Below are 19,383 nucleotides of genomic sequence, written 5' to 3' on the forward strand. Positions count from 1 at the left end.
CAACTGAGCTACCTGGCCAAGGCCTTAAATTTTCTTTCTTAATAAAGCCAGTTTGAATTGTGTTTTCTGTATTTGCAACTGAAAATATCCTACTCACTGAGTTAGCAGAAATAGTTGGAAGAGTACTTCTTACATTTTCCACCTCGCATGCATGGCACATTTGGGAGATGAAAACATAGTATTTGTATGGTGCATAGAGGCTTGTGGACAAAGTTACTTCTGACCAGTTGCATCCAGCCCTGGGTGTTTTTCCAGGTTGTGCCTGGCTTTCTACACGACTGAAAGGAATAATGACTTTCTAACCTATAACATATGCATAATCCTCTGTTCTAGCACAGAGGTTGCAAATCTCTGGGCTAAAACAAAATGCTTAGTAACTTAAGACCATGGGATCAATTCCCATATATCAATACTTTGCCTGTTTTGCTCTTTCTATAACACTGCTTCTAACTCTGATTATAAAATTTAAAAGTGTACCAAATGGGAAAAATACAGCTCTCAGATAAAATATTAATACTTAAAAGCGTTACCATTCTTATGCATAGTATTAAAAAAAGTCTCTATAGTACATTACCATTATTATGCATAGTATTAAAAAAAGTCTCAATAGTATAGAAAACAAAATCCAAATCCAACATAGTTGTAGATTTTTTTTTTTTCGTTTTTCCGAAGCTGGAAACGGAGGCAGGCAGACAGACTCCCGCATGCGCCTGACCGGGATCCACCTGGCATGCCCACCAGGGGGTGATGCTCTGCCCCTCTGGGGCGTCGCTCTGTTGCATCCAGAGCCATCCTAGCACCTGAGGCAGAGGCTACAGAGTCATCCCCAGCACCTGGGCCATCTTTGCTCCAATGGAGCCTTGACTATGGGAGGGGAAGAGAGAGACAGAGCAGAAGGAGAGGGGGAGGGATGGAGAAGCAGATGGGTGCTTCTCTTGTGTGCCCTGGCCAGGAATCGAACCCGGGACTCCTGCACGCCAGGCTGATGCTCTACCACTGAGCCAACCGGCCAGGGCCTAGTTGTAGATTTTTATAATTATTTAATAATTTAACTGATTGGGGTTGTTAATATACTTTAAAATGTTTCAAGCCTTCAACAGTGCTACTATTTAAAATATGGGCTTTTGGTAGAGCATCGGCCTGGCATGCGGGGGACCCGGGTTCGATTCCCGGCCAGGGCACACAGGAGAAGCGCCCATTTGCTTCTCCACCCCCCCCCCCCTCCTCTCTGTCTCTCTCTTCCCCTCCCGCAGCCAAGGCTCCATTGGAGCAAAGATGGCCTGGGCGCTGGGGATGGCTCCTTGGCCTCTGCCCCAGGCGCTAGAGTGGCTCTGGTCGCAGCAGAGCGACACCCTGGAGGGGCAGAGCATCGCCCCCTGGTGGGCAGAGCATCGCCCCTGGTGGGCCTGCCGGGTGGATCCCGGTCGGGCGCATGCAGGAGTCTGTCTGTCTCTCCCCGTTTCCAGCTTCAGAAAAATACAAAAAAATATGGGCTTTACTTTTTGGTTCAAACTTGGAATTATTGTCAAATTAGGAAATCAAATGTAAAGCCAGTAGACATGGCCACCATCAGAGCTGCCTGGCCCATGCAGGTTTGCATTAGATTCGGACAGATGGTAAACAATGGAGCCAAGAACTGGTGGGCCATTACCTTTAATCCTAGCTTGCACCCAGCGGGTAAGTAAAAACACACACTGGGCTCCAAAACCCACTCATTCAGTGCTCACAAAGCTACTGACTTTTTTTTTTTTTTAATTTTTTTAAATTAATTAATTTATTTTTTACAGAAACAGTGAGTCAGAGAGAGGGATAGACAGGGACAGACAGACAGGAACGAAGAGAGATGAGAAGCATCGAACATCAGTTTTTTGTTGCAACACCTTAGTTGTTCATTGATTGCTATCTCATATGTGCATTGACCGCGGGCCTTCAGCAGACCAAGTAACCCCTTGCTGGGGCCAGTGACCTTGGGTTCAAGCTGGTGGGCTTTTGCTCAAACCAGATGAGCCCGTGCTCAAGCTGGGGACCTCGGGGTCTCGAACCTGGGTCTTCCGCATCCCAGTCCAACGCTCTATCCACTGCGCCACCACCTGGTCAGGCAAAGCTACTGACTTATCCGAGTTTCCTAGAATCAAAGGTGTCTACCTCACCAGCCTTATTCACTTCTGTTCCCCATCTTCTCTCTGCACAAACTCTACACAAACTGGCTTCTCCTTCAGCACTCGGCCACTTGGCTGCCTCTCCTCACTTCCACGTGGCCTTACTCTGCTCTCCTACAGCATAGGCTTAATCACTCTTCCCCCAGAACAATGTGATCTCTCTTCCTTTTAAAACCTTTTGGCGCAAAAGCCCTCCCTCAACACATATTAACATAATCACTCCCATCCCAAGCAATCACCTGGGCAACAGGCTTCCACGTGGGCAGCACCATCTTTTAACAAAGTGAGCATAATATATTTTATCTGCCCAGCACCAATTCTTAGAAAAATTAGTCTTTCCCCCAAGGTTGCACAGTTGACAAAGCAGTCAAGTTTTTGCCCAAGTCTAGGCCTCTGACTTTAAGTTCAACTATCATTCTTACCATACTGTATAGGAAGTAGTATGCTAGAAACCTCAGTGAAGCAATTTAAGGATCAAAGGAAAAATAAAGGTGAAATTACCTTGTAGTATGTAAGAAGTTTTTACAAAGTAAGCTTTTCTAATTGCTAGTTAATTCATTGAGTATTTGTGCCTAGAACTGTATTAAATGCTGTGGGAGAGTAAATGAAACAAGTGTAGAACAATTCTTGCCTTTAAGAAACATCCATTTGGAGAGGCAGATTGAACACACATAGGACAACTGGTAAATTATTTTTAACTTTGTAGTGTTGAGTTTAAGCATGCAATAAAAATTTGGAGAATAGAGGGGTCAGACTGGTTTAGAGTGGTCAGGGAGGACTCCTGGAGGAAAGGAGCCTTGAATTGGGCATAAAGGATGGATAGCATTTAGGTAAAGGGGAAAGCTGAAAAATTATTCTAGGTACAGAGGTGAGTATGAGCATAGATTAGGTAGAGACAGTAAGGAAACTATAATAGAGGGCATTTTGGTCTTTTATTGGAACTTCTGTTGGATGCAGAAGAATAAAATTGAGGAGGAGGATGAAACTATAAAGTGGGGAACCCTTAAAAATTAGGGAGATGCATTTGGACTTGATTTGTAGAAAGAGGAGCCCTTTTGAATTTGGAGATTGCTGAGCTTTAGGTGCTGTTTTGAAAAATGCTGGAGAAAACATGCAGGATAGATTAATGTGGGAGAGAAGATTAAATAAAGGGAAAACAGGAAAGGGTGATTATAATTCATGTCTGAGGCAATGAGGGTCTGACTAGATTGATAGCAGTAGGAATAGTGATGTAGAATGAATTTAATGGCCAATTAGAGGGAAGAACAAACATGTTCATTTAAAGATTATAGGGGATGATGGAGAGTGAAAGGAAGTGAGAGAAAGAGAAGGAGAGAGAGAGAGATGGGACAGAGAGAGGGAGAGAAACAGAAAGAAAGAAAGGTGGAGATCAAAGTTTTGTGACTGTGTATTGGAGATTTAAATCAAATATGTCAAACTACTGATAGAAATGAAGTTTAAAAGATTTGAGAAGAAATTGCAAATTTTGATTAGTTGAATATGAGTGAAATGCAAGTGAGTACCTTTGAGACAACTAAAGGTGCACTGGAATCATTCACATGATAGGCACTAGATAAGAACTTTGGATCTGGGAGTAGATTAAAGATAAGGTAAGAAAGTAGATCCAGAAATATCAAGCAGTTTGTTTGTAATCATGACTGCGTATAACAGATGTGTTAATATCAAATAATTCCCAATATGTTGATTTTAAAAAAATGTTATGTACTGATTTTAGAGAAAGGAAGAGAAAGGGAGACAGGAACATAATCTGTTCCTGTATGTACTTTGACTGGAGATTGAACCAGCACCCTCTGTCTGCACTTTGGGACGATGTTCCAACCAACCAAGTTATCTGGCCAAGGCCCAGTCTGTTGCTCTTTGTATGATTATTTATGTGCCTGTAAAGGACTAGGGTAGCAAGGTAAATTAATGTAGTATTCAACAGATATTTATTTAATTGCTGATATTCCCATAGTATATCAGGCCCTGTCCTAGGTGCTGAAGACACGACATAGCCAGGACAGTTGAGATTGTGCTCTGATAAAGCTTATACAGTGTGTCCGTAAAGTCATGGTGCACTTTTGACTGGTCACAGGAAAGCAACAAAAGACGATAGAAATGTGAATTCTGCACCAAATAAAAGGAAAACTCTCCCAGTTTCATACCTATTTAGTGCAGTTTGATGTGGGCTCACACACAGATTTTTTAGGGCTCCTTAGGTAGCTATCCTGTATAGCCTCTACAGACTCGTCACTGACTGATGGCCTACCAGAACGGGGTTTTTCCACCAAACTGCTGGTTTTCTTCAACTGCTTATCCCACCGAGTAATGTTATTCCTGTATGGTGGCGCTTTGTTATAAATGCGTTGATATTCACGTTGGACTTTGGTCACGGATTCGAATTTAGCGAGCCACAGAACACACTGAATTTTCCTCTGTACCGTCCACATCTCGACTGGCATGGCTGTGGGCTGCTCCGCTGTATACACAGTGTAACGTCATCATCTGCGCATGCGCACATGCTGCCACATCATCCTATAGAAACTGGGAGGGTTTTTCTTTTATTTGGTACAGATTTTGCATCTCTATCGTCTTTTGTTGCTTTTCTGTGACCGGTCAAAAGTGCACCATGAATTTACAGACACTGTATTTTAAAGGAGGAGAAATAATAAATAGATAATTAACAGATAAATTTGGCTAATGGTGAAGAAAATAAAGCAGGATGATGTGCTGAAGGGTGATTGAGGATGGTGCATACGGAACAGTTAACATTTCAGCTGAGTGAGGCCTGGAAAAACATGCAGGAAGTGCTGTAAATGTGAGGTTAGAGCATTCCAGATGGAGGGGGAACAGCAAGTACGTCGGATAAATTTGGTATGTTTTCAAACTAGAAGATTTATTCAGTGCCTATTATGCGCCAGATATAATGCGGGGCTCTGGGGAGGGTGGAATACACAAGTAAATAAAACTGCAGCACTGGCTCACAGAGCTGAGTAGCAAATCATCTAGATTTGCACTATCTCGTAGACATTTCTATTGGTAAATGGATGTGTTTTATAGAAATGATAAACAATGTAAATACATAATTATCATTTTGCTTATTTTATTTTTCCCCATAACCTTTGCCAGACAATACTTAAGTCCTAGTACCAATATTAACTTTTCTATAATACTCTTAAGCCCAAAGATAGAATTGCTTTCTTTTTTTTTTTTTTTTTTGTATTTTTCTGAAGCTGGAAACAGGGAGGCAGTCAGACAGACTCCCACATGCGCCCGACCGGGATCCACCCGGCATGCCCACCAGGGGGCGATGCTCTGCCCCTCCGGGGCGTCGCTCTGTTGCGACCAGAGCCACTCTAGCGCCTGAGGCAGAGGCCATGGGGCCATCCCCAGCGTCCCGGCCATCTTTGCTCCAATGGAGCCTTGGCTGCGGGAGGGGAAGAGAGAGACAGAGAGGAAGGAGAGGGGGAGGGGTGGAGAAGCAGATGGCGCTTCTCCTGTGTGCCCTGGCCGGGAATCGAACCTGGGACTTCCGCACGCCAGGCTGACGCTCTACCACTGAGCCAACCGGCCAGGGCCTAGAATTGCTTTCTTATTTGTGTTTTCTATAGGTACTTTGTATATGCTTCTACTTTAGTGCTTATCACATCTGTTGGTTTCTGTTGTGTTCCTCAACTGTTCTTAATAGCTATCTCTCCAAAGGGTTGTGAACTCATATCTTGTAGAATTTGCATAGTGTTTTGCATATGCTAAGAACCTAATTAAAGTTTCACTGGTCGACTACTCTGTGCAGTTCATCATGAATTTTTTTGAGGACTAACATTGTTTCAAGTGTGGTTTTTTGCACAGCTGAAGTTACCTGTTCATTAGTTGATAGACATTTGCATTGTTTTCACTTTTTGGTAATTATGAATAATGCTTCTATGAACATTCATGTACAGTGTTCTTTTGAGTACCTGGTAGTGGAATTGCTGTCTTTTATGGTAACTCTTAGTTTAACCTGTTAGGGAACTGCTTGACTGTTTTCCAAAGTGGTTGCATCATTATATATTCCCCTTAGTAATTTATGAGGATACCAATTTCTCATATCTTTACCAACACTTGTTATTATCTGTTGTTTTGATTATAGTGTGTCATTCTATTTTCCCTAATATTTTATCTTGAAAAATTTCAAGCCATAGGGGAGTTTAAATAAGAGAACTAATCCCTTTGGGCTCTTTATATTCAAGAGTTATTGAAAATCTGCTACATTTGCTTCTATTTTTTTTTTTAACAGAGACAGAGAGAGAGTCAGAGAGAGGGATAGATAGGGACAGACAAACAGGAATGGAGAGAGGTGAGAAGCAGCAATCATTAGTTTTTCGTTGCGACACCTTAGTTGTTCATTGATTGCTTTCTCATATGTGCTTGACCGTGGGCTTTCAGCAGACTGAGTAACCCCTTGCTCAAGCCAGCAACCTTGGGTCCAAGCTGGTGAGCTTTGCTCAAATTAGATGAGCCCACATTCAAGCTGGTGACCTTGGGGTCTCAACCTGGGTCCTCCACTTCCCAGTCCGACATTCTATCTACTGTGCCACCGCCTGGTCAGGCAGCTTCTATCTTTATATGTATATACTTCTCTTTTCTGAACCTGTTGAAAGTAATTTTTAAGCATCATGATACCTTATTTTGAAATACTTGGCATGTGTCTCCTTAAAAACAAGGACAAGGACATTTTCCCTCATAGCTATATAAAAAATCTAATATAGACCTAGGGATATCAGCTACTATACTCAACACTCAAATTTTCCCAATTGTTCCTCAACTGTTCTTAATAGCTATCCTGTTTTTCCATCTAGGATCCAGTCAAAATTCATATCTTGCCTTTGGTAGTTGTATCTCTTTGTTGTCCTTTAATGCATTACTTTGAAATATGAGCAGACAGGAATCAGCAGATATTTGAGAAAACCATGAAATATATGAAAACTAAATAGAAAAAAGGGTCCCTGCCCAGTGGCTGCTGGAAGTGGGGCTGCCATAAGGCCACAGTGTTGCATCAGGATAGTAATGATGACGCTGAAGATGTTGCACTGTTTGCTGCAGTAGAGGAAACAGCTAATAGAACTAAAAAATCCAAAATCAGACATCCAGTGGCATCATTTTCCCATTCTTTTGAGACAGTGCAATTGTAATCTATCTTGTCTGAGAATTTTTAAGCAGCAGTTTTATTGCCTGTATGGTGACAGTCATCTTTCTGTTGTCATGTGACTTTTGGGCAGTCAAGAATGTCACAGGTAGGCCCTGGCCAGTTGGCTCAGCAGTAGAGTACCGGCCCACCATGTGGAAGTCCTGGGTTCGATTCCTGGTCAAGGCTCACAGGAGAAGCGTCCATCTGCTTCTCCACCTTTCCCCCTCTCCTTCTTTTCTATCTCTCTCTTCCCCTCCTGCAGCCAAGGCTCCATTGAAGCAGAGTTGGCCCAGGTGCTGAGGACAGCTAATGGCCTCCGCCTCAGGAGTTAGAATGGCTCTGGCCGCAACAGAGTAACGCCCCAGATGGGCAGAGCATCACCCCCAGGTGGGCATGCCAGGTGGATCCCTGGCGGGCGCATGTGGGAGTCTGTCTGACTGCCTCCCCGCTTCTAACTTCGGGGGAAAAAAAGAGACTGTCACAGGTAGATTAATAGTTGGCCTGCGTTGGTGGAATCATATTGATGAATATGGAATAAAGCATTGGGTGCTTGAGTCTAGGAAGGCATTCCCTCAAGAGAATAAAACTGTTTTAGAGGCTGAAACAAGCATCTTTTGATTAGGACTTATTTGTCCAGTGCTTTGGGTGATATTTGCCTTCAGTGCTCTTTTCTTCACAGTGAAGTGGTTGGCAGAGGTTACCATGGGTGTGGTGCTACCAGGTGCCGATCTATATGGCTATATCAGGTGCACAGTGGGCAGCAGAAAGAATTTAACCAGTATGGCAACATTCTTTTTTTATTACTGATTTGAGAGAGAGAAAGAGAGATGGGAATGGAGAGAGAGAGAGGGTGGAGAGAGACAAGAAGCATCAACTTGTAGTTTCTTTGCTTTGTTTGTTGATTGCTTCTCATATGTGCCTTGACTGAGGGGCTCAAGCCAAGCCAGTGACTCCTTGCTCAAACCAGTGACCTTGGGATTATTTTGATGATTCTGCACTCAAGCTGATGAGTCTATTGACGAGCCTGTGACCTTGGGGTTTCTAACTGCAGACCTCAGTGCTCTGGGTGGACATTCTGTGCACTGCACCACCACTGGTCAGGTTCTTTCTTTTTTTCATTCTTCATTTTCTCATTAGAGAACAGTAGAGTTTTCCATCATCTGAATGATATGATATTGCAACATACTGAATCTAGTTGTCTCCTTCTAAACCAGATATGAAGGAGCTTTGCAAATAGAACAATCCCACTTTTATTGCTAACTTTTTTGTTTAGGAAAATGTTAGTTTTTAATGTAAACAATTATTTAATGTTAGAATTTTTTTTTTTTTTTTTGCATTTTTCTGAAGCTGGAAACGGGGAGAGACAGTCAGACAGAGTAACGCATGCACCCGACCGGGATCCACCCGGCACGCCCACCAGGGGGCGACGCTCTGCCCACCAGGGGGCGATGCTCTGCCCCTTTGGGGCGTCGCTCTGTCGTGACCAGAGCCACTCCAGCGCCTGGGGCAGAGGCCAAGGAGCCATCCCCAGAGCGCCAGGGCCATCCTTGCTCCAATGGAGCCCCGGCGGGAGGGGAAGAGAGAGACAGAGAGGAAGGAGAGGGGGAGGAGTGGAGAAGCAGATGGGCTCTTCTCCTGTGTGCTCTGGCCGGGAATTGAACCTGGGACTTCTGCACGCCAGGCCGACGCTCTACCACTGAGCCAACCGGCCAGGGCCAATGTTAGGATTTTACAATATATACTTCTTTTTATATGAATTAAGTATTTTTAAATTTTCTCAGTTTTAATTGTATAAGCTCTGTGGATTGTACAAATGTCAGATACACAATTTTTATATTGTACTATTTTTATACAAGATACTAAGATTGTGAGAGGCTAAGTGAATGGTATGTAGGACTCCCTGTACATTTCTTTACAAATACCTGTGAATTGATAATTATTAAAACAAAAGTTGAAAAGTTCTTTTGCGGCCTAACTCATGCATTTTTGGGGTTGAGAAAGATATTTAGGTATCTTGGTTTTTTTTTTTTTTTTAATTTTTTTAAAAATTCATTTTAGAGAGGAGAGGGAGAGACAGAGAGAGAGAGAGAGAGAGAGAGAGAGAGAGAGAGAGAAGGGGGGGAGGAGCTGGAAGCATCAACTCCCATATGTGCCTTGACCAGGCAAGCCCAGGGTTTTGAACCGGCGACCTCAGCATTTCCAGGTCGACGCTTTATCCACTGCACCACTACAGGTCAGGCATAAGTATCTTGGTTTTTAATAAAAGGTAGTTATCTTAGTCCTCTTCCAACTTTGTTAGGTTTAAAGATTGCATTGTTATTAATTAGTATTAGCACTATCCTTAAAAAGTGCTTTCCATCAAGGCAGAGTTTAGGAAGCATGATATTTATCTTGGCGTTGATGTAAAACAATTAATGAAAGGCCAATCCTTGCTTGCAACATTAGGAACCCTGCCTTTAAGAAGACAGGTAGTAGAGGTAGAAAGATTAATCCTCGAGGGCAGTAGGATAACAGAAAAAGCCTCAGCCATAAAGAAATGAAATTCAATTATTTTTTTGCTAAGTGTATCTCAAGATCAGGAGTAATGATAAAATTTATTCATTGTTAAACTTGTAGGATTATGGGATACAGGTTGTTATATTTTTATGGTAACTGTGCTTTTACTTGAAAAAGATAAATGTTTTTTGGTTTTTTAACAGTTAAAAACCTTTTTACATTACAGGAAATAAATGTTAATATGGAGAATGATTTTAAGGCAGAGTCATCATCTACCCTTGCCCTTCAAAGTTCTTCAGAGACATTGTTTTCTATTCAGCTATTAGATTTCAAAACAAGTTTACTGGAAGCATTAGAAGAATTACGTATGAGAAGGGTAAGTACCTTTTAAAATACTTTTTAATCAGAGAACTTGATATGTCCAGGGTTTTTTTTTGTGGGGTTTTTTTTGTTTGTTTGAAGGGAAAAAAAGACCTAACAGAAGAACTTTTTATTTAGAAAAAAGAGATATTGTCCAAATAATGAAGTAAAAGAGAATAGATTTAGTTTACATTATGGAATGGGAAAGAAGAATTTATAAACTAAAGCAAATATATAACATTTTCAGATGGTTAAATACTTGATAAATCAGCTAATATTTATTGAGTGCTTTGGAATCCATAGGTAGTACTATAGGTAGATGCTATAGCTGATTAAAAAAACTATTCTCTTCAAAAAATTAAAAATTGAACTGCCTTTTGACCCAGCTATCATACTTTTAGGAATATACCCTAAGAACACCATAGAACTGTTCCAAAAGGAGAAATGCACCCCCATGTTTATGGCAGCATTGTTCACAATAGCAAAGATCTGGAAACAGCCCAAGTGTCCGTCTGTGGACGAGTGGATTAAAAAGCTTTGGTACATATATATTGTGCTATGGAATACTACTCAGCCATAAGAAATGATGACATCGGATCATTTACAATAACATGAATGGACCTTGATAACATTATACTGAGCAAAATAAGTAAATCAGAAAAAACTAAGAACTATATGAATCCATACATAGATGGGACATAAAAATGAGACTCAGAGACATGGACAAGGATGTGATGGTAACGGGGGGGGGGTGTGGGGGGACAGAGAGAGGGGAAGGAAGAGAGGGAGGGGGTAGGGGGAGGGAAAAGGCACAAAGAAAACCAGATAGAAGGTGAGAGAAGACAATTTGACTTTGGGCGAGATGTATGCAACATAATCAAATGTCAAAATAATCTGGAGATGTTTTCTCTGAACATATGTACCCTGATTTATTAATGTCACTGCATTAAAATTAATAAATTAAAAAAATATTCTCAGGGATTACATTTATGTTAGGTTATGAGTTGGGTACCTATGAAATGATTAATGAAACGAGGCAATAAATGACTAAATGACAAAATAAATGTATGTAGCAAGTATTCTGAGTTCAAAGAATAAAATATTCTTAGTTTTAAGGTGATAACTGAGGTTTTTTTATTTTTTATTTTTATTTTTTGTATTTTTCCAAAGTGAGAAGGGGGAGGAGGCAGACAGATAGACTCCCACATGCATCCGACCGGGATCCACCCAGCATGCCAACCAGGGGCAATGCTCCACTGCAACTGGAGCCATTCTAGCGCCTGAGGTGGAGGCCATGGAGCCATCCTCAGCACCTGGGCCAACTTTGCTTCAACGGAGCCTTGGCTGCAGGAGGGGAAGAGAGAAACATAGAGAAAGGAAAGAGGGAAGGGTGGAGAAGTAGATGGGCGCTTCTCCTGTGTGCCCTGACGGGGAATCGAACCCAGGACTTCCATATGCCGGGTCGACGCTCTACCACTGAGTCAACTGGCCAGGGCACCCTGAGGTTTTTAGAAAGGAGGTAGCTAGTATAAAATTGTGGAAGATGTTTTGCTTCAGTAGTAGACCTATATTGTTCAAATCTTCTTAAAAGCATTTCATTTCTGAGACTCTGTAGGTATAAATATAAAGAGTATGTTGTCAACTCTTTAAGACAGTTTGAAGTTGGTAAGATTTTAAAGAGAAGAAAATAACTTGGCCCTGGACTGTGGCACAGTGGATAGTGTGTCAGCCTGGTGTATGGATGTCCCAGGTCTGATTCCTGGTTAGGGCACACAGGAGAAGTGACCATCTGCTTCTTCCCCCACCCTTTCCTCTTCCTCTCTCTCTCCCCCTCCTTCAGCCAGTGGCTCAATTGGTTAGAGCGTGGCCCCGTGGCCCCAGGTGCTGAGGGTAGTTCTGTTGGAGCACATCAGTCTCAGGCACTAAAAATAGCTTGATTGATTTGAGCATTGGTCCCAGACAGGAGTTGCCAGGAGGATCTCGTTTAGGGTACATGCGGGAGTCTGCCTCATTGTCTCCTCTCCTCTCACCTAAAAAAAAAAAAAAAAAGAAAAGAAAAGAAATAAAAAAGGAAAATAACTCTAAAACCATTATAATCTACGGATGAAGTCTGTAGGACTTCTTTATAATTGTGAGGACAGAACAGAAGAGACAGAAAGAAGAAGCAATAGAATTTGGTGCCTGAAAATGAAGTATAAGTGAGGGAAAAAAGAGGTTGAAACAACTTTTCATTATATGAATCTTATTCTGGGATTTAAAATTATTGAAATTTGTTGTCATAAGAAAACTTACTTGACCTTAGCCAGTTGGCTCAGTGGATAGAGCGTTGACCTGGTGTGCAGACGTCCTGGGTTCCATTCCTGGTCAGGGCACACATGAAAAGCAACCATCTGCTTCTCTTCCCTTCCCTCTCCTCCTTCTCTCTCTCTTCTCCTCTTGCAGCCAGTGGCTCAATTGATTCGTTTGAGTGTGGGCCTTGGGTGCTGAGGATAGCTCAGTTGATTTGAGCATTGGCCCCAGATGAGGGTTGCAAGGTGGATCCTGGTCGGGGCACATGTGGGAGTCTGTCTCTCTATCTCCCCTTTTCTCACTTAAAGAAAGAAAAAAGAAAACTTAATTACAACAATATTCATCCTATCTAAAGCTAATTACTATCAAAATAACAGAAGTCTGTTTAACAAAGAAGAAACCCTGCTAAAAAGGGTATCTGGATAAGCATGAAAAAGAACTAAAATGTGCAGGCATTTAGGACACAGCTAAGTAATTAATATATTAAATAATTTAACTGGAATGAATTATACAGTAAACCTAAAGCCATACTGTAAAGGGTTAAATGGTACAATTTCTTCAAAGAAGTAAACACAATAAGCAATAAAATAGAGTAAAAGAAAAAAAGAGACTTTATTACAGTACTTAACTATGCTTGGAATTAACAAAAGAGAGAGGGACCTAATTCTTTTTTTCCCTAATGGACCTAAATTGGTAATTATAGTAGTGGAAAAGAAAAAGAATGTCTTTTTTCTTTTTTCCAAGTGAGAGAAGGGGAGATAGATTCCTGCGTGTGCCCCAACCAGGATCCACTCTGCAACCCCATCTGGGACTCATGCTCTGCCCATCTGGGGGCATGCTCACAACTGAGCTATTTTTAGTGCCTGAGGTGGTGGCTTCACTGAGCCATCCTCAGCACCCAAGGCAATTCACTTGAACCAATCGAGCCATTTCTGCAGGAGGGGAAGAGAAAGAGAGAAAGGAGAGGCAGAGGGGTGGAGAAGCAGATTGTTGCTTCTCTTGTGTGCCCTGACCGGGAATTGAAGCCGGGATGTCCACATGCTGGGCTGATGCTCTACCACTGAGCCAACCGGCCAGGGCCAAAGAATGTTTTAAATTAATAATGCTTTATAGGTAAACAATCTGAATTTAAAAAGTTTATATTGAATTCATAATGTGTGCTTTTACAAGTTAGACACCATTTCTGATTAATTTCCTTATCAGATAGATATACAGAATAACTGATGAGTAGGGCTGAACAGTAGCAGAAAGGTCAAAAATACAACTTTCTTTAGGATTCAGGTGATGAATGTTATGTGAATAGATAGGAATTGTGTTGAACTGAAGAGGCTATGTCTTCAGTTTAACCTATCTCATTCAGTTCAGAAAATTGTTGCCATATAGAAAAATAGACCTTGTACTATCAACTCTTTCAATTATTGAAGAGAAACTAGAAATCAAAACTTTAGTGTGAAATCAAAACTTGAGTGTATAATCTGTTAGATTCTAAATATTGGAAGTGGGTTGAAACTTTTTAAACAAAATGTATTTCTAAGCCAGATCATCTTACAATGGGAATGAACGATTTCTACCACGGAACTTTCAAACTTTAAAATATGCATTTATTTGACAATATTTAAAAAACTACTCAGTCTTACCCTAAGAAAGTTTAAATTTTAATAGTCACAACATACTATTCAAATTAATTACTATTCTCTCACAAAGTATGTATTATGTATTATGAAGAAATTATTATGGGAATTCAGAGAAAGAACACTTTAAATTTATTAAATATCAAAACAAGTAAAATTTAGATTTTAAATTCACAATAAATAAAAGTCATTGTAAATTTGGGTATTCCTTAATAGCAATAATTTGCTAAGGAAATTGTGAAATAAGACTGGGTAATCAATGGTATAATATGTGGTGAAGCAGCATTTCAGTGCCCCATAAAGGTAGTTATGCTATGAGTGGAATCATACTCTACATAATTAGTATAATTATCATATTATGATTTTAGAATATATGTATTTATTCTACATGGAGAGCTGATAAAAATAGGTATTGTCCACATTATTGAAAGGTAACATTATAATATGCTTCTACTATATTAGGATTTTAACTTAACTATGCTTTCTATTAAAAATTACTTTCATTTTGGGGAACTTTTCATTTTTATCTTCCATGCATCCTTTAAGTAGCTTTTAATAGTTATTAGTAAAAATTTTTATTAAATTGTCAGTGAGGAAAAGTATATTAAATTTGGTAAGAAAATTCCATCTGTAACTTTAATAAAGTATCCAAGAATATGAAACCTTAAAAGTGTTTATTTTTTATTAGCTGCCTTAGGACTACAAGGATTTAAGTGTTTTACAAAAACAATAAAAGAGGAGTAATTTGATGGTTTATTTACTCTTTATAACCTTTAGAAAGTGTCATGCTTTTTAAAAAGTGCTTGCTTCAGGCTGTAGTTTTACAAGATGGGCTGTGTATTGGTCAGGCCTCTTCAATTCTTGACCCTGAACAGATTTAGGAACATAGTACATACAGCAGGCACATGTCCAAGCAGCCAAAACGGTAACTGGGTACTTTTATTCTCTTTTTCAAACTCATAATCTACCTCCTACGAAATTGCCCAATTCAGTTTCTCATATTGTCTGACAAAATACTAATCACTCCTTCAGGTAGTTTCTTGGTTTGATTAGCTACAAAGTATTCTATTTTATTTTTTTATTTTATTTAGTTTTTCCATTGCTTTGAGAGAGAGAGAAGAAGAGGGGAGAGAAAGGGAAGGGGGAGAGAAAGGAGAGATAGAGACAGCAGGAAGCATCAATATTTTTTATTTTTAGTTGTGCACTCCTTGATTGCTTCTCCTGCATGCCCTAGCTGGGGATCAAACTCCTGACCTTGGAGCGTGCCCAGACAATGCTCTATCCACTGAGCATCCTGGCCAGGACACAACATATTCTAGATAAACATCTTTAAATATGCAGGAGATAGCCTAAAAGTTCATATTTAAAAAATCTCTTTCCTAATTAGTAAACTACTGTTTTCATATTAGTCAACTTAATCTATTACAGTGATTTCTGAAATAGAATAATATAATATTAGAACATTGATAGCAATTCTTAAAATTCTATTTTTTTCCATTCAACAAATATTTCTAGTTTTTTTTTGAAATGTTCTACCAAATAATCAGAATATACTTGTATGTTTAAAATATGTAATAGGATTTTGGGTGGTTTTCTAACTTTTGTAGGATATGAAGACTAAATTCTAAAGTTTTTGAAGGAAAGGAGTATATCATAACAATCCATACTATCCTACAGAACCCACAATTTTTTAAAGGTAGTATAATATGTGTTAAAGAGACACTGGAGACAGATCATCTAGGTCTAAGTACTGCTTCTGCTGTTCACCTATGTGTGACTTCAGGCAAGTAACTTATCTTCTTGCTAACTGTTTCTTCACCTATATAAAATTGCAATGGTAATAGTACTTACCACATAAAATTATAACTAAGTTAATCAGTGCACAAAAAATGCTTAGAACAATATTTAAATCATAGTAAGATTGTACAACCCACCTAAGCGTTTAAAAGAGAGAGTATATGATTAAGCCCACATGAAGAAAGCAGTATCTTTTCCTTTTTTTTTTTTTTTTTTTTAAGAAACAGGGAGAGAGGCAGAGAGAGAGAGACAGGAACATTGAGCTTTTCCAGTATGTGCCCTGACTGGGAATCAAACCAGCAACCTCTGTGCTTCAGGACAATGTTCCAACCAACAGAGTTATCCAGCCAGGGCTTACTTTGTATTATTTTTAAAAATTTATTGATTGATTATTAGAATGACAGAGAGAAGGGAGAGAGAGGGGAGAGGGGAGAGGGAAGAGAAGCATCCATTTGTTGTTGCACTTAGTTGTGCATTCATTGGTTACTTCCCGTGTGTGCCCTGACCGGGTTCTAACCGGCAACCTTGTTGTTCCAGATGATGCTCTTACTGAGCTAACCAGCTAGGGCAGAAAGCAGTATCTTGCACATTTTTAATTTTACTGCTTTGGGAAGATATGTATGTATTATAATAATATGTACCTCCTCTCAAATGTGTATGTACTTATTTCCTTTTTCAATATATTTTGACAATAGATATTTACTACTGTTGTGATACATTCTCTTCTTATTCTAGGTTGGAAGGGTCCCTTTGTGTCTTAGGGTTGACCTCTCACCAATGTGAGTTAGGTAAAATCCTGACTGGTATTACCTACTCAAGAGGGTCCAGTGCACTCACCTTGTCACCTGGTTTAGGAGTGGGCATATTAAGGCCAATGAGAGAATGTCCTTTCTGTCCTTAATGCTTGCAAGTAAAAATAGCTGAGGGGTGAAAAGCCTAAGGCAGCGGTTCTCAACCTGTGGGTTGCGACCCTGGCAGGGGTCGACCGACCAAAACACAGGGGTCGCAATCCACAGGTTGAGAACCGCTGGCCTAAGGGAAAACCACTTCTTTTTGGATGATTTCAGAGTAAACTACATGCATCAGTGCACTAGCTCCTAAATACTTCAGAATGCATGCCATTAGCTGAGTTCAGTATTTGCTTACACCTTTTTTTCTTTATAGTAAATTTTACATACAATGAAGGGCATAAATCTTAACAGTACATCCAATGAGTTTTGATAGATACGTACACTTGTATAATGCAAGCTCCTATTAAGATATAAAATATTTCCATCAACCCAGAAAGTCCTCTTGGAGTTAGCCACTCTTGATTTTTTTTCCCATACTCAATTAGTTTTGTTTTTTTCTAACATTTTATACAGTATGTACTCTTTTAGGTAAGGCTTCTTTCACTTAGCATGTTTTTAATCCATCCATGTTGTATATATCAGCATGCAGATCCTATACATGTTTAAGTGAATACCTACTAATTTCATTTTTCTCTGGAGTGATTATAAATTTGTTGTGTTTTTAATTTCAGTTACTGCATTTTTATTGTTAGCATATAGAAATGTGATTGGGTTTTTTGGATGTTCATCTTGTATCCTGTGACCTTGTTGCACTCTTATGTTAGTTATGGGAGATTTTTTAATAGATTCCTGGGGATTTTCTATTATACAATCCTGTCATCTACAAATAGAGACAGTTTACTTCTTAAGTCTAATCTGTTTTTCTCTTTCTCTCTCTCTCCCATTCCCTCCCCACTTGCTCTCTTGCTCTCCCATTTCCTGTCTGTCTATTCATAGCTAGAACTTCCTGTAGTATGTTGAATAAAGACAATGAGGATAGATATCCTGGTCTTGGTCCTTTTTATTTTTATTTTTTTGAGAGAGAGAGAGGGTGAGAAGAATCAGCACGTAGTTGGCTTTCACTTTAGTTGTGCACAGATTGCTTCTAGTATGTGCCTTGACTGGGGCTGAGTCTGGGGCCCTTTCCTCAAGCCAGTGACCTGGGGCTTTTCATGCCAGTGACCTTTGGGCTCAAGCCAGGAACCCCATGCTGATAAGCCTGTGTTCAGAGCCAGCAACTTTGGGGCTTTGTACCAATGATCTCAGCGTTCCAGGTTGACGTTTTATCCACTGCACCACCACTGGTCAGGCCCAGCTTTGATCTTAAAGGGAAAGCATTTAGTCTTTCATCATTAAAAATGTCAAATGCAGTGTTTTTATAAATTCTATCAAATTGAAGTAATTTCCTTTATTTGTAACTGGCTGAGAGTTTTTATTGTGAATGAGTCTTGGATTTTTGTCAATATCTTTTCTGTGTAAATTGATATGATCATAGGATTTTTCTTCTTTAGCATATTGATATGGTATATTTGATCAGCTGTTGAACTAGCCTTGCATACCTGGAATAAATTCTACTTGGTCATGATGTATATTTTATACATTGTTGTATTCCATTTTTTAATGTGGTATCAAGGATTATTATTTTTTATTTTGGTTAAACTTGTCAAAGATAGGTATTGGTCTTAGTTTTTTGGGTTTTTTTTTTTTTTGTACTATCTTTGGTTTTGGTGTCATAGTTAACAGGCCTAAAAAAATGAGTTACACTGTGTTCCCTCCTCTTGTATTTTTCTAGAAGAGGATTTGTGAAACTAGTGTTAATTTATATTGAGTTGTATGGTGAATTCTACAGTGAAACCATCTGGCCTGGAAATTTCTTTTTTATGAGCTTTTAAGTTAATGGTTATAGGGCTATTTAGATTGTCTATATTACCTTGGCTGAGGTTTGGTAGTTCATGATTTTTTAAGAATTGGTATATTTCTATAAGTTGTCAAATTTATGAGCATAAACTTGTTCACAGAATTCTTTGTGAACATTTTAATGACTGCAGTGTCTTTGTACATGGTTTCTTTTAGTTCTTTGAGTATATTTAAAATCTTTGATTTAGGCCCCAGCCAGTTGGCTCAGTGGTAGAGTGTTGACCTGGTGTGTGGAAGTCCTGGGTTCAATTCCAGATCAGGGCACACAGGAGAAGAGACCATCTGCTTTTCCTCTCCCCACCCTCCTCCTACTCTTTTTCCCTATCTCTTCTCCTGCTGCAGCCATGGCTCAATTGATTTGAGCACATTGGCCCTGGGCACTGAGGATGGCTCTGCCTCAGGCACTAAAGTAGCTTGGTTATGAGCATGGGCCCCAGATGTGCAGAGCATTGGCCCCAGATGGGTGTTGCTGCGTGGATCCCAGTTGGGGTATATGCGAGAGTCTTTGTATCTACCCTCCTCTCACTTAAAATTTTAAAAAAATATATTGATTTAAAGTCTATTTAGTAAGTTCATTGTCTGCACTTGCTCAGGAATAGTTCCTGTTATTTTTTCCCCATGTATGGATCACACTTTCCTGTTTCTTTGCATGGCTTGTAATATTTTGTGTGAAGTTAAACATGACCATTTTGAATATATGGCAACTCTGGAAATCAGGTTCCTTCCCCTCACCCCAA

At 39.8% G+C, this 19,383-nt stretch overlaps 1 protein-coding gene and 1 pseudogene across 1 annotated transcript in view; both read left to right on the forward strand.

The window, feature by feature from the left end:
* Window positions 1–1,559: 1,559 nt before the first annotated feature.
* Window positions 1,560–9,570, forward strand: LOC136387960 (Golgi apparatus membrane protein TVP23 homolog B-like; annotated as a pseudogene).
* Window positions 9,571–10,063: 493 nt separating this feature from the next.
* The window catches only part of CCDC73 (coiled-coil domain containing 73), a 76,218-nt gene continuing 66,898 nt past the window's right edge, over window positions 10,064–19,383 (forward strand). Inside the window, exon 1 of the mRNA XM_066363723.1 lies at window positions 10,064–10,198. Within this exon, the coding sequence (XP_066219820.1) occupies window positions 10,064–10,198 (135 nt within the window). The remainder of the gene's footprint in view (window positions 10,199–19,383) is intronic.

The sequence above is a fragment of the Saccopteryx leptura genome, chromosome 1 (genome assembly GCF_036850995.1).
Source record: "Saccopteryx leptura isolate mSacLep1 chromosome 1, mSacLep1_pri_phased_curated, whole genome shotgun sequence".
In the NCBI taxonomy this organism is placed as follows: Eukaryota; Metazoa; Chordata; class Mammalia; order Chiroptera; family Emballonuridae; genus Saccopteryx; species Saccopteryx leptura.